This window comes from Chrysemys picta, chromosome 10 (genome assembly GCF_011386835.1).
Source record: "Chrysemys picta bellii isolate R12L10 chromosome 10, ASM1138683v2, whole genome shotgun sequence".
NCBI lineage: Eukaryota > Metazoa > Chordata > Testudines > Emydidae > Chrysemys > Chrysemys picta.
Genome location: NC_088800.1, coordinates 7,260,326 through 7,275,623, shown reverse-complemented (window position 1 = coordinate 7,275,623; position 15,298 = coordinate 7,260,326). Strand labels below are relative to the sequence as shown.

Genomic DNA, 15,298 nt, shown 5'->3' with positions numbered 1-15,298 from the left:
GGATTAAAGTAATGAATGGGTTTAAGGCTAAACCTCTTTCTGCAAGCGTCACAGCTTGCTGACTCTCACCTTCTGTGCAACTCTCAAGTGATCTTAGTGCAGACGAAAGCTTTTTAATCTAGCGCACAAAAATCCTGCAGTATCCACAAGAGAATCTTTCTTTAGAGAAATGCAGAGAAATGCACTAGAGAGCCAGACATTCCCTCCTTCCCCCGAAAAAGATCTCAGAGGCACAAATGCTCTCCTGGAATTTTATCCACTGATGTTATTCCCCTTATGCCTTGTAAGCTGGGTCTGAAATCTCAGCTCTGTTATTGCAAGTGCCCTCACCTTGAAGGAGACAATTTGCCATTTATAGGGCAATAAAGGTCTTCTGTGGACATTGGAGACAGAGGGTACGTATAAGTGGACATTATTTTGGATGGAGGCCCTGGGTCCTGACATGCCACAAAGATTAGTATTAGGGACGATTATACAGATGCTGCGTAGAAGAGAAAAAATGCACACTACAGTGCTGGTAAGGAGGAGGAGAGCAATAAACATCCCTAGTGAATTAGCCGGCGAAGAAGCAGTTTACGCATTTCACTCCTAAGAAATGTAAGGTAATGAGTCTGAACCAGAAGTCTGAAGAGAGTCATTTACTCTGAGTAATCACGTATGGCAAGATACTGAGCAGGACCGGGACTTAGTGCGGGGTGAAGGCCTGTATGCTCCAGCACTGCTGAACGGCAATAGGAGAGTCTTGGGTGGCAGACCCAGAGGAAGGGGACACAAACTCAGTTCTCCACCGTGAAACAGTAACACTTTATCTTGAAGGCCATGTTCAGTTCCTGTCACTCATAGACTTTAAGGTCAGAAGGGACCCTTATGATCATCTGGTCACCTTATGGAAAGGACACAATAAAGAGGGTGACTAGACAGTTGCAGGGACTTGAATACTGTAGTAATTAACACAGAAAAAACGTATGGGAAGGGGGTTAACTGGAAATTTTAATTGCTGATCACACAATCCTGCAGGGAAATACTCTGGGCTAGCTTCTCACAGGAGACGGGGGCACATATTGAGAAGAGAGGATCAGGCAACACGGTTGAACTTCACCAAGGTGGAGAGGTCTCTTGAAAGGGCTCAAGTGGGAGGAAGGCTGTAGGAAGCCTCCCTGTTCTGGAGGGAGTCGTCAGCCTAGATGCATTTGGGCACTGCCTGTCCCCAGGGCTCCCTCACACAGGGACTCTCTCCTCATTTCTCCCTCTGGGGTGGATAGGAGACTTAGGAAGTTCGAGCTTCGTATAGAGATAATGCAGCTCTGCACGGCCATCCCTTCTGATCCAGCCGCTATGGTTGAGCAGTATGACATGAAGGACTAGCTGGCTGAGGCCCAGCCCAGCGGAGACAGATGATGTCAGGAGGGGAGAGGAAGCAGCCAGACACAAAATGACGTTACATTAGCGCCCTGGACTGAAGGATTCGATACATGAACTAACAGACCTGTACATTTTATCAATCTAAAGAAATGCAACAAGTTATGTAAGGAGAGCAGCAATAGGAATTCTGGGAAACACTCTCATGGGGGGACGACTTGGGTAGTAAGGGGATAAAATATTCTAGGCTACTTCAACAGCTATTCCTACAAGGGGATAGAACCAGATGATCTGCCTCCGTTGCTCTAGGTTGTCTGCAGTGTGGTAGCGATCTTGGTCCCAGGATATTAGAAAGAAGGCGGGGGAGGTAATTTTTATTGGACCAACTTCCGTTGGTGAGAGAGACAAGCATTCGAGCTACACAGAGCTCTTCCTCAGGTCAGGGAAAGGTACTCAGAGTCTCACAGCTAAATGCAAGAAAGAGCAGATAGTTTAGCATGTACTTTAAGGGACCATTCAAAGTGAAGTGGCCCGCTAACACCCCGTATTTACATGGAAGAGCTTTGCGTAGCTCAAAAGTTTGTCTCTCTCTCTCTCTCTCTCTCTCTCTCTCTCTCCCCCCCCCCCAACAGAAGTTGGTCCGATAAAAGATATCACCTCACCCACTTTGTCTCTCCGGGAAATTCTTTACATTTATCAGTTCAGACAGTGCACCTGTCCATGCAAATATTTGTAACTCGGAAATTGTCCACATCAGAACTGCATAGCTCAGTGTTTATAACTGAGAAAGGAAAAAGGATTTTTGATAGGCTGAGTGTACAGCCGCTTTGGACCAATTCTTGACCTCTTGTGGTTATTGGCGTTGATGCTCTCCTGACTGTCACTCCACTACTGGAGACAAAATAACTCAACGGCAAGTATGCATGCACTGAAGCGGGTGCTGGTGTAATGTCATACAGGGTGTTACATGGAGTAAGAAGCGGGGGCGTAAAGGGGAGCAGAAACAGAGGCATCACTCAGTCTCACACATGTAAGCTGTGCTGAGGTGTACGGGTTAGTTTGTACTGTCCTCCTTGTGGGACAAAAGATTTGTAGTCAGATGCTGGACTCAGGGGTTGTCTACACTGCCACTTAACCTGATGTAAGTTTCATCGCTCGGGTGTGAAAAAGCCATCTCCCCCCGTGCAACGTAAGTGACATTGACATTAACACGGTATCCACACCACGCTGTGCCAGCGGGAGACGCTCTCCTGCCGACACAGCTTCTGTCTCTCACGGAGATGGAGTAAATATACCGATGGGAGAGCCCTCTCCCGTCAGCATAGCGCGTCTTCACCCGACACGCTACAGCAGCACAGCTGCGCTGATGTAGTGCAGGAGTGTAGACCAGCCCTCAGTCACCCCACATTCACTTCTTTGACTTAAACGGTTTGTTAAGACTGGTTTTGAGGACAGGATAGTTCAGGGGATTGATAACAGGACACAGTCTAAATAAAACTCTCTCGTATTACATTTCTCAGGTTGCCAAGTCTACATCGGATGGAATCTTGAGGCTGGATCTGGATATGGTAGATAATGGCCCCCCAGACTTCACCTTGACTGTGAGCGATAATGAGAACGTCCCTCCTCCAAAGGAAACTCCAAAGCCACCTATGCCTCCTACAAAGCCCAGTGTCATGTCAGAGAAGCCGAGTGCGGATAACAGCGTTGCTGATCAAGAGCTTAAAAAGCCTCTGTTGCCTCCAGCTAAGAAGTTGAAGGAGAGTACACCATCAGAGGATGATCTAAACGACAAGGATGTGGGTTCAGTCAGTCAAGGTGAAGAGGGTGAAGAACCCAAAGCCTCAGCAGGGGACAATGAAGAGAATCTCATGGAGGTCAGCGACAGCAGCACGGCAAAACCTCCGATTCCTCCTCCTAAAATCTTATCGGACAAGCTGAAAGGGGTCAGTTGGGATGAACCAGCCCCTCACCCTCAAAGCACAGAAGGTTTGGAACCATCCAAAGGTGGCAGTAAAGAAAACCTCACAGAGGTGGTCACAACGGCTACTGTGAAACCTCCACTTCCTCCTAAAATTTTATCAGAAAAATTGACAGCAAGTATGGATGCCACCCCGAGCAGTTTAGAGGCGAAGAGTTCAGAAGGCAAGGAGCCCCATGATTCCACCTCCCCCAGGGATGGAATGGAAGACGGGGAAGTGACAGAATCCACTCCCCAAAAAGTAGAGCGTGAAGAAGGAAGTGAGAGAGTTGCTGCTGAGAAAGAGAAGCCGCAAACAATACAGGAACAAATAAAGACTTCCTTAGATACCGAAGCAAAGCAGGAAAGTACAGAGGTTCCTAGTGAAGAGAAAACACTTTTACCACACACCATAGCAAATTCCTCGCCTTTCAGAGCTCGCTGTGCATCTCTAGGAGATCTGCTGAATGAATCAAAAAATGCAGAAAAAGAACTTCTGGGTCCAGGCTTCCACAAGGAGCCCCAATCCTGCCTGGCTAAAATGGAGGAGAAAGTGGCTTGCGAAAGGGAAAAGACAGAAAAACTTCTGCAAAAGGTTTTATGCCAAGAGTTAGAACAAGCACAGGAGGGAAATGGACCCCCAGTAAACGCAGAGACATTACTCAATGAGGCAGTAGAACAGCTTCGGCAAGCAACACAAGTCCTACAAGAAATTAAAGGGTTAGGAGAACTGAATAAGGAACCGACAGAGAAACAGAAAGAAAAGCCGAAGGATCTAGTAACTCTTTATAGGAGAAGTGCTCCCTGAGATGTACTTAAGAAGACACTTCTTTCTTACAATCAAGCTAAAAATTTGCTATTTACGACTTATACCATTGCTTGGCCAGTGTTAAATAAGGTTATGTTTTGCTATGCACACACGATGCATTCAGAGCAGGGCATTTCAGTTATAATTTTCTTTTTGTTATGTTTTTATGCCATATTCCCATCCCTTATCACAATAGGAAGTTAGAGGACATTGAACATCAGTTGCAAAAATGTGAATATTCTTTAAGGTCTTGATCCAAAGCTCATTGACGTCAGCGGAAAACCACCAATGGGCTTTGGATTAGGCCCTAAAAAAAACAAAACAAAAAAAAAAACCCACAAACCCACCACCACAACACTGGTAATCAGACTACAGGTCAGTTTTTCAAATGAGGGCATGGATATTCCAGCAGAATATTCATGTGTGCATGTATAAATTGGCACGTAAGACATGGAATTACCCCGTTTGCACTAGCACCCAGAGAGTTTTGCCAATGAAATCATTCCACTGGGAATCTGGCCGCAAACGTCCATAAATTTTGCTCAGTTTGTTCACTTACTGACAGATTTTGACTACCTGGCCCAATCATATTCTGGAACAAATGGTTAGCAGTTTCCATAGATACTCATTAAACACATCGGCAGTTCAAAAATTGACTTAGAAATCTGCACAAAACTGGCAAACTGGTGATGGTAAGTAATTGTTTTCAGCTCTAGACCAGACTCAAACGCAACAATCCTTCCGTGTTCTAAGCACTGTACAAGTATTCATTAAGCCTCAAACTACCATTGCCAAGCAAGTATTATTTTTCCTGTGGGGAAACAGGCAGGGATGTGAAGTGATTTCCCCACAGAAGGAGTTCATTTCAGAGCCAGGGATAGAATTTAGCAATCCTACCCCTAACTCTGTGCTCATTCTCCTAGACAGTGCTGCTATGTTTGAAATACCTGCTCCTGGCCGAAGCAGCCCAAAATGTTCATTTTTAAGCAATACATTGACCTGGTAATTAGAGTCTCCTGTATTTGTAGAAGTAAATAGTCAGTCAGCTGTTTGGAGGCTTATGGGAGCGGTTGGCTGGTTGTTCTGAAAGTAGACTCTCCCCTTGCTGTGTGTCGAGCAGCCTTATCCTGGGAGGTTGACTGATGACATGTCCGTCATGGCAACTGGTTTTGATGGAACATCTAATCATATCATTTTAACAGGGAAATGCATTTTGCAGTTTAATTCTTGGTGGGTAGGTGGCTGAACTCAGTACACTGAAACGAAGAAGGCATTACTAAATAAGGGCCCGGTCTGGTTCCCATGGAAGGCAATGGCAAAATGCCCCGATTCTTGGTCCTCCTGTTAAAGGAAGTTGCATCTCATGAGAGAAATGTGATGAAATAGGAATAGTCATGGTGACAAAATGATTACAAAACTGTGTCTTGCACGACAAAGATTAAAAGTGTAAGCACCATTTTCACCCTCAGACAACACGTGTGGATGTGAACTGGGTCATCTACCTGCCAGTCCAAGTTCAGCGATGCTCATTTACCCACCAAATCAGGTCATCACAGGGCGCAGGGGCATCCCTTCTATCCTTTTTTCAGAGTTTTGCCCTAAAATAGTCATTCTCAATGGCACCACATCAACTACCCAGGGATTCAAAGGGCCACCACCTCCTCTTTGGCTTTATCTAGGCCTGTGCAGTGGACGAAGGATTGGATCTTTCTCAGTTGATCTTATGGAGCTCTGGGGAATGTAGGTGGATGTTGAATAGCTAAGGCCCAGCAGAATAGGAAGAATTTCTGAGCCAGAAGAGAGAGTTCAACTTGGCAAAAACAACAAGGAGTCTGGTGGCACCTTAAAGACTAACAGATTTATTTGGGCATAAGCTTTCGTGAGTAAAAACCTCACTTTTTCGGATGCATAGCATCAACTTGGCAGTTCTCATTGCTAAAGTATCTACACTACCCAGTAGCTTGTGCCATCTGCCCCTGCCAAGTACAAAGCCAGGAGCATGCTATACATCTTTATCTCAGGTTCCTTCTCCGGTAGCTCACTGAGGCTCCCTGGTACCCCATGCTGCAAACATCTACCAGAGCAGCAGCAAAGTAAAACTCAAACTACAGCTGAATTAGGAAGGAGGGAGGGGAAAAACTGATGAGTGCTCCTTACCATGTCCAGCCAGCCCTGACCTAAAGCATTTCAGGAACTGAAAAATGGGAACATCCCAGATAAGAGCTAGGTAGTCACTCAACCAGACACTTCCAAATCGAGTGATTAAAACAGCCTTGTTTTAAGCTGCCTCATTCTCAAGCCAGTCATAGGAGTTGTATTGAAAGTCTCTCATTATTCCATCACCCAGGCAGTTTCTGCATAGTAGAATTTGCTTGAGTTTCAGGTGCCAAAACAGCCCTGCGTTTAGACACCGGATTTCCAAATATATGCAGTCCAGAGCATAGTCCCCTTGATGCAGGCCAAGGATGAACTCTGGTTCTGCATAATTTACTGCTGTAGAGTCAATGTGAACGGAAGTATCTTGTTTTCTTAGGAGATGTACTTATAAGCCAAGGGCTAACAATACAGACCTAGTCTATTCAGTGCCTACCAGCTTCTAATACGTGTTTTTCTGCATGTGCACTTTTGTTTACCGAACACTGTGTGATGTGAACATGAGCTGTACAAACCTGGTGTGTACAGAATGTCTTGGGACATCAGCCTTCAGGGAGAAGGAGGCATTTGTGAGATAGAATTGTATAACAAAAAATAAAATGGATGACTAATGGAGATGTATATGTAATAGGGATGCACCCAGACCAGAATCATGATCTGGCTATGGTCAACATTTGGATGCAGATTCAAATCCCAGTGCTGAAGCTGTCCCGTATCCCTATTAGGGCCAAACCACACCCCTGGATCTGAATACCCTTGAACATTGGGGAAGGTCCGGATCCAGCTTAGACTCATCTCTGATATACATGGATGCTTTCGCTCTTACAGGTATTTTGTCCTCACCATGTGCCACCTATTAAATATCTACCTACTGCAGTGCTGACGAAGAGTCCCAGATACCCCTATCTATTGCAGCAAGAATCTACAGGATGTGCTTATATTTACTGTATTTTTATAATCATACTGAATATTCTAATGTCTGACATTTTACTGAACCCCCAATAGGACTCTTAACAGAAGACACCTGAACCTGTTAGGAGATGGGAGAGCTAACCCTTTTTACAAGCCAGAGCTAAATACTGGACGCACTAACGTCACTTACCTTTATGTACTATGTCTTGTAAATAACTATAAATTAAGTGAACTCTCTTTTTAACACCCAGTGTCTCCGTGGCTGAAAATGTTGCATTAATTAAGGAAAAATAGCCTTTTGTATAGGTTTAGCGGTTTCTTTCTACAGTGACTAGTCCACCTAGAATTTTCGGTCGACTGGGCTTTTATAAAGCTTCATGGTTTGTTTAGAACGTTTAATTCTGAAGTTTTCGCACATGTTATTCTTGTTCAGGGTGTAAGCCAATCTCTGCCTAATGGGAACGGCAGGTCATTCCATAGCTGTCTTCTGGGTTTCTTGCACTTTCCTCTTAAACAGCAAGTACTAGCCATTGTCACAGCCGGGTTCTGGAGTAGAAGACCCATTATGCTGATCTAGCAGGATAGTTCCAGTCTTCATTTTACCTACCACCTAGCTTTTCTTCACTCAAGCTCCCCAGCTGCACTAAGCTTGCTTTCTCACGTCTGAAGAGGCTGTGGGCATGTCGAGATGGAACGTGACTCAATTTCAGATTTGTACGCGGACTGCCAGAGCTGTATGGTTCCGACAGGAAGGAAGTGAATGCACTAGTGAGTGGCAGTGAATGATGGTATCTGAAAATCTGTCATGGCTCTTGGAAAGGCAATGCTGCCTTCTGCGTGTAAAGAGCTTTGAGATTTGGCAATAAAACTCCTTTTTAAGCACACTCCGCTTCAGAGCAGTTTGTTGGTAACGAGAAGGAAGAGCAGGCATTGGGAGGAAGTATTAAGTCTTTGCTCGGATAAGTTCTGTCACAGCCAATGAGGGTTGTGCAGACTGTATCCAGCCTAGTCTATGGGCTAGATCATGGACAAGTCCCAAGGAAGGGGGGGCACAATTATGCACTGCCCCAGGAGCAGGCCAGGAATCAAACTCTGACACTGATAACCCTGCACTTACTGCTCCTGCCATGGCTGCTCTGGCTGGGATGCAGGCACACGCTTCTCCCCCAGCTGTGTAGGAGGGGCGGTAGCACCCCTGCAGCAGCCGCTTTCCTTCCTCTCCCCACAAGACTAGTTGTGGGGGTACCTCCCACCCCTTCCTCTCCTGCACCGGTGTATAACTCAGCTCACGACTGAGCCCCCTGAGAGTGTTCGTGTAGACTTGTGGAACAGGAGCAGGTCCTAAAGCTGGGGAAGTTACTCAAGCAGATTTCAAGTGTCTGATTTAAGGGCAGTGTTGCCTAATGGTTGCAGCAGAGGCTAGGATGCCAGGCCTTTGAGTTTCTATACCAAAGACTGCCATTGATTATGTGGGTTTCTTTGGGAAAGTCACTTACTCGGCCTTCTCTTTATCCAGTTATAAAAGTGAATAGAACGGCTTCTATGATCCCTCATAGGGAGGAAGGACTATTTATGAGGGACTTGCAGGTCACCTTTTATCAGAGGCTGTCCAACCACCAGTTTTCTTAAGTGCTGTTTTTGGAGTACTGATAAAAGAAAGCTGATCGATCCCGGATATGCAACTTATTTTAAACAAGATTTAATTACTTCCCTCCAACCACTCTAATAAGTGGCCTCTAACTGCATCACAGATTTTCTATAACATTGATGTTGGTAAAATTAAATATCTAGATTAAATGAAGTATGTGGAGCATGCATTAATGATTTTAAACACATATGAAACATTCCCCCTTTTGCTTTTCCTCCCATGTAAATGCAGAGATTTATGGTCAGAAGTAGAGCTGAACAAAATTTTCCAGACAACATTTTTTTGCCAACTGAAACAGTTCCTGAAATGGTGTCAATTTAGTTGAATTAAAAAAAAACAAACATTAAAAATCAAAACATCGTGTTCTGACATTTTCAAAATGAAATGTTTTTATTTTTATTCAAAATTGCCTGTGTCAAATTTTGCATACGTTAAACCAGTTAAACTAAAAAAAATAAAAAATTAAACATTGTTTCAGGTTGAACAAAATATTGTTCGACCCGAAACAGATTTTTTTCAACTTTTTCAGAGTCACTGCCGAATTTGAAGATTCGTTTTGGGTCAACCTGAAACTTTTTTTTTTTTCTTTCAGTTCACCCAGTGAACCATAAAAAAAAAAAAAATCAGTTATTTGCACAGCTCTAGCCAGAAGGGACCATTATGAACACCTAATCTGACTTCCTGCATAAAAACAGGCCCCAGGTTTCACCCAGGGATTCCTAGATCAAGCCCAACAATTTGTGGAGGAACCATATGTTTCAGGTTTCAGAGTATCAGCCGTGTTAGTCTGTATCCGCAAAAAGAACAGGAGTACTTGTGGCACCTTAGAGACTAACACATTTATTTGAGCATAACCTTTCATGGGCAACAGCCCACTTCATTGGATGCATAGAATGGAACATAGAAGAAGATTTTGTGAGTGTGTGTGTGTGTGTGTGTGTATATATATATAAACACACACACAGAGAAGATGCCATATCAACTCTAAGAGGCTAATTAATTAAGATAATCTTATCAGTAGGAAAAAAACTTTTGTAGTGATAATCAAGATGGTCAATTACGGACAGTTGACAAGAGGTGTAAGGATAGTTCTCATACGGAAAAAGATTCAAGTAGTGTAATGACTCAGCCATTCCCAGTCTCCATTCGAGTCAGAGTTAATGGTATCTCATTTGGAAATCAATTAAAATGTTTCAGGAAGACATCCAAGCCCCAAGTGATGGAGAATTTGCTCCATTCCTGTCTGGTCCGTTCAATGGTTAATTACCCTCACAGTTAAAAATGTGCATCTTACCTTAAAACTGAACCATAAACTACAAAGCTCTCCAAAATTTCTTCTTTCAGTTCAAGGGAGAATTAGAGGTATTAATCAAAGGCACAGAACACGCCCACAATAGTTGGAGACAGAAGAACCCTATTTCATTCTGCTATGTAAGCCCACACATTTTGGAAAGCCAATTTTTAATTTGTTCCTGGAAATTTAGTCACGATATCCCCCAGTGCCTTACCTCATGGTTATGCAAACTGCATTATTCTTGTGACAACTGCTGATGTGGCGTTGCTAACTGTTAATGATTTTGTGTTTGGCAAGAGCATCCCTGCTCTTCGAGGAGCAAGTGAAGTATTTTGAAGCAGTCTGTTTCCCACCCACTCTCCTACCCTTCCATAGTTATGGCCCAATTCTGCAAAGAGAACTAGTCTAGGAAGGGTCTGCAGGATCAGCCCTTAAACCACCTGCTTTCAGCTTTATGGTTCTCTCTGGTCGTGCTAGCCTGTCTTGTTAGTGTTTAAAGGCCCAGGGTGGGAATTTTATATGGTTTCTGTAAGATGTTGGCTGGGCCCCAGCAACCAGGCTACATGACTAATAACCCACCGCCCCCTCCAACACTCATCAGTTTTAAAATATTTAATCTTGTTTTCTCTCGCACGGGGAATTCAGAGGCCTGTGTTGCATCTGGAGCTGCAGGGTGATATATTACAACTCAGAACATGTGGAGCATCTCCACACTAGAAATTCCCCCATACCCATTGCCTACCTCTCCTATACCTCCTGCTTCCTCTGCTCGGCCCAAGGTCTCCCCTTTCGCACTTCGTCTCCTAGTCCTGACATCACCCCTTCTCTTCTGCTGTCCCTAGTGCTTGGAAAAGCCTCTTAATTAACATTCACCAAGTGCCCTCTGCCTCCTATTCTCTCTACCAAACCTCTTCCCAAAAAGCGTATAGGTGTCCTATGTCATCTTGTGCCTTTAGACTACAGCCAGCTCTATTTTAAGGCCTCTGCTGTGTTAGCTGCAACAAGGAGTATATTTCTGAGGCACAGGTCTGGCAATGATGGCCCCATTACCCTAGTATATGAGCTCCCCAGAATCCCTACAACACCCCGGTAAGGTAGACAGTGCCGTTATCCCCAATTTTATAGATGGGAAACCGAGACCCAGAGAGGCTATGCGACGTGCCCAAGTTCACACAGGAAGTCTGCAAACTAGAATCTTTGATCGTTTCCCATGGCAACGGTGTTACTTCCCAGCAGCACAGATGGCAACTGCCCTGGGTTGGTTTTACTGAGCAGGGCCAATACATTTGACTTGTTTTTGTCCGAGTGTAAGTCTGAGAAGAACTAGTTAACTTGTAAAAAGGTTCTGAATGCCGATTGTACTTTGTAGGCACGCTGCAGCTGCCGGATTGATACGAGGGGGCTGTATCCAAATCTCAGCTCCGTAATATTCAAAGCAGTGCTTCAGCACCAGCCTCTGTAAGACCTTGATCCTGCAGTTGCGGCCATGTGGGTTCAAAGTTCTCTCCCTATGCAGAGCTGATTGCAAGATCAGAGCCTCGGAGCAAAACTGACCCATGGGCAGAGGGCCCGTCAAGATGTGGAGTGAGTGGGATTTAAGCAGCCCAGACCTTGCTCTGGCTTCACCCTCACTGAGCAGTTACTGCAAGGATCATTTAAAAGTTGAATGGGAGTTGAGAGCAACCCTAAGCTGTGGGCACATTCATTTTGGTTGCAGACCACAGTGGCTACACTCGGCGGTGGTTTTTAAAACTGCATCTGTCACTAGCCAGGGAAAGGAGTGTCATGTACTGCTCAAGGGGAGGGAAATAGTCACAGTGAGTCTCAGAGCAGGATCATTTTCACATTTCTTTAGAAATCTGACCCTATTTTTGCAAAATACTTTTACAAAAAGGGGATGGTTTCCTTCTGGAAATGGGGCTAATTTTGAATGACGGTATTTTCACTGCCAAAAATCATCATCACCACCCTTCTTGATCTTGCCCCCAAATCAGCATTTTTAGCACAAAAATAGGAGAGGGTTTCTAGAAGTTTTGCGTGACCCTGCTCAGCCATATGGTACCTATGACATTGACAAGCTGCAGAGAAGTGTTAGCCAGGTGAGACGTGGCCTTCTGGCTGGGCTACTTCATAGGAGAAAAGAAGGAACTCTCAGGCCTTCAGCCAGGACTCAGTGGACCCTCCCATTCATCTCCACAGTACACAAAGTCTCCTGAAAAGTTAGCTGCACCTTGTGCTCCTGCTACTATTTCCCACCCCCTTATCCTGGAGTTCTCTTGGTGCCCAGGTATACCTCTTCCAGCAGCTCTCAAGTCTTGTATTGCCACTGCTGTCCCAATCCTGCAGGTGGACCAGGTGGATGGACCCTGTATCCACACAGAGCCCCCCTCAACAAGACTCTACACAGCCTTGGGGGGCTGAAAACACAAGATCAGGGCCTCAGGCCTGGTCTCCACCTAAAATTTAGACTGACCTAGCTACATTGTTCAGGACTGTGACAAAATTTCACACCCTGTGCAGTGTGGTCAGGATTAGACCCTCCGATTGGCTCAGAATTCTTTTGCTGGCCTAGCTACTGCCTCTTGAGGGGGTGGGTTTAGGACAGTTCTGGAAAGACCCCTTCCATCGCCGTAATAAATGTCTACACTACAGCGATGCAGCTGCAACAGTGTCACCGCAGGGCTTGTAGCACAGACATAGCCTCCCATTGTTACTACCGGGCCTTCGTTTTTTTCTCCTCGTTTGTCAATTCAATGACTAGTAAGAAGGGGAGAGGGGGGGAATTGAGCAGTTCAGTATGCTGGAGAGACAGTGTGGAATGGCACAGGACTGGTTAGCCTGGCATAGCTAGAGCGCGCTGGGACGAGGTTGCATACTTCAGATTAGTAATATAGCGATCTCCACCGAGAAGGCAGTTAAGCAAATAAGATAACTCAGAGTTTTCCCTTTTAAGGAGAACTACATGGTCATGCTGAAAGCAACTCGCTCCTGCTGCCTGTCGAGCTCTTAGGACGCAGGCCTGTCGGGGCGGTGGTGAAGCTGGCTGTAATAGGTGCTAACAGCTGACAGGAGCAGGTCAGCCGATGCTCAGCGTGCTACAGGAACCCTCTCTGCTTCAGCCACCCTTCCCTCTTCCAGTGCAGAGCAATACTGTTCACGTTCAGCTCATCATAACCCCACAACGCCGGGCCAACCACCAGCATCCTGTGCAGCAGCAAGTTAACCAGCGTGGAGGGAGCACAGACGTGCGACTGGAAAACAAAAGAAACTCGGCCTAGCGTTGGTCGCCAAGACCTCAGCTCGATGGGAAAGTTTCCACAAAGAAAGGAGCAGGTTGCTAGGTGTGGGCAGCTTTTAGCCCGGAGGTTTGAGGTTTCTGAATCAAAACAAGGTCTCCCCTCTGGGCTGCTCGGCTGTGAAATATTTTCACATCTGACTAACACTCACATGGCCTCTGCGTTGCAAAGCCTGCCTACGCATTCACGTTTTGGGGGCCGCTGCCAGGGAATAAGGAACCTTCTCCTCACTTCCATTAGAGGAGATTAGCATTGCTCCGGGGAGCGGCGTGTGCACAGATAGTGACCGGCAGGCTTTAGCTGTTCAGTGAGTCAGTTCGCTTTGGAGAAGCGTCCCGCAATCCAGAAGCGTATTTGAACTGCTGAAGTCTGGGCTGCCATTTCACAAGGCTCAGCTCTCCCAGGAGATTTCTATTTCTTCCTGCTAGGCCAGAAATACCACAAGGGCCAGCACATGATAGTTTGGCACTTCTGCTTCCCCACCCAGACAGAATCAGGAGACACCCCGGAGCATGACAATGAACCAATCTGTCCAAAAGTAATCGAACTAGTTACAAACAGCAAAAGGTGGCATTTGAGCCGGCTCTGCTTTAGGCAATAAAGGAGGCAGCGAGGGGATCATATTTTAGGAGGCATCAGAGTAGACGCAGAACCAAAATCCTTCCCCCACAGCGGTGAACAAGGGCCAATACTAAATCAGGAGGAGTCAAATGGAGAAGGAAAGTCTGCTGATAGGTGAGAGCACCCGGAGCAAGGCCATTGCTAGCACAAAGGATGCTGGGGCATGCTTCAGAGCCTAATGCGGACGTTGTGAATGCAGGCAATGCGCCCAGGGCCAGATCCTGGTGAAATTCTAGACTAGGTTCTATACAATCCACTTCCTCCACCTCTAGCACGGACCTTTGGTTGGAGCTGGAAGGGGGCAGACAGATGTCAAGGCCCAGGAAGGGGGAGTAGCCCAGCAGAATAAAACACAGTGTTGGCAATATTTGCAATCTGTTTCTAGGTAACCCAGAGAATTCCCTAGTAGAGGGATGTCAGGGAAAAGCTGGATTCACTTTGGCACTGACTGTTTATCCCTAACGGTGCTGGTGCCCGGCTTTACCCCTCCACTGCCTGGGCTGTCCCAAACACTGCCCCTCTCAGTGGGGCGGTTAGGAAGGAGGATGGCACAGCGTGTGTGATGGGCCATTGCTAAGTGCCCGGTGTGGAGCCAGAATGCAAATGTCCCCGGGCAAAGAAAGGGGGCAAGACGCAGCCAGTCTGGCCCTGCTGGGGGGCTCCCTAGACTGAATAATACCCTGTGCAGCTGGGACCCAATAGCTCAGGATTGCAACCTCACAGGTTGGTCCTTCAGTGCTGCTTCCTGAATCTCCCCCAGGATCAGGACCAGCTGGAGGAGTAGGAGCAGAGAACTGCAATAGCATGCAAAGCCTCGCAGTGTTAGGTTGCCAGCCCCCCAGGATTGCCCCGGAGTCTCCAGGAATTAAAGATCATGTCACGTGATGACACTTCCAGGAATATGTCTGCCAACACTGGCAACCCTAGGCCCTGTACAAAGACAAAGTAAGAGTCAGTCCCTGTCCTGAAGGACTTGCCATTGAAATAGACAAGACGGACAAAGGGCAAGAGGAAGGAGGTGTAATATGCAGATAATAACAGATGGGAAACCGAGGCCCATAGACGCAGATTTTCAAGAGCTCTGCCCCCAGCAGCTCTGACTGCTCTCCATGGGAGCTGGGGGGTATTGAGCACTTTGGAAAACCTGAGCCTAAGGATATGTCTACACGCCAATAAAAAAACCCATAGCATCCAGTCTCAGAGTGCAGGTCAGCTGACTCGGGCTGCGGGGCTATCAAAATTCAGT

At 46.1% G+C, this 15,298-nt stretch overlaps 1 protein-coding gene and 1 long non-coding RNA gene across 4 annotated transcripts in view; one reads left to right on the top strand and one right to left on the bottom strand.

Annotated features, from left to right (window-relative positions):
- Positions 1 to 8,077, top strand: part of PLEKHO2 (pleckstrin homology domain containing O2) — a 43,743-nt gene extending 35,666 nt beyond the window's left edge. For both annotated transcript variants that reach the window (XM_005294818.5, XM_042856588.2), the window contains one exon: positions 2,880 to 8,077. In XM_005294818.5, the coding sequence (XP_005294875.2) occupies positions 2,880 to 4,127 (1,248 nt within the window). In that variant the 3' untranslated portion in view covers positions 4,128 to 8,077. The remainder of the gene's footprint in view (positions 1 to 2,879) is intronic.
- The window catches only part of LOC135973893 (uncharacterized), a 69,106-nt gene that overhangs the window by 29,378 nt on the left and 24,430 nt on the right, over positions 1 to 15,298 (bottom strand). The gene's annotated exons all lie outside the window — the stretch shown is intronic.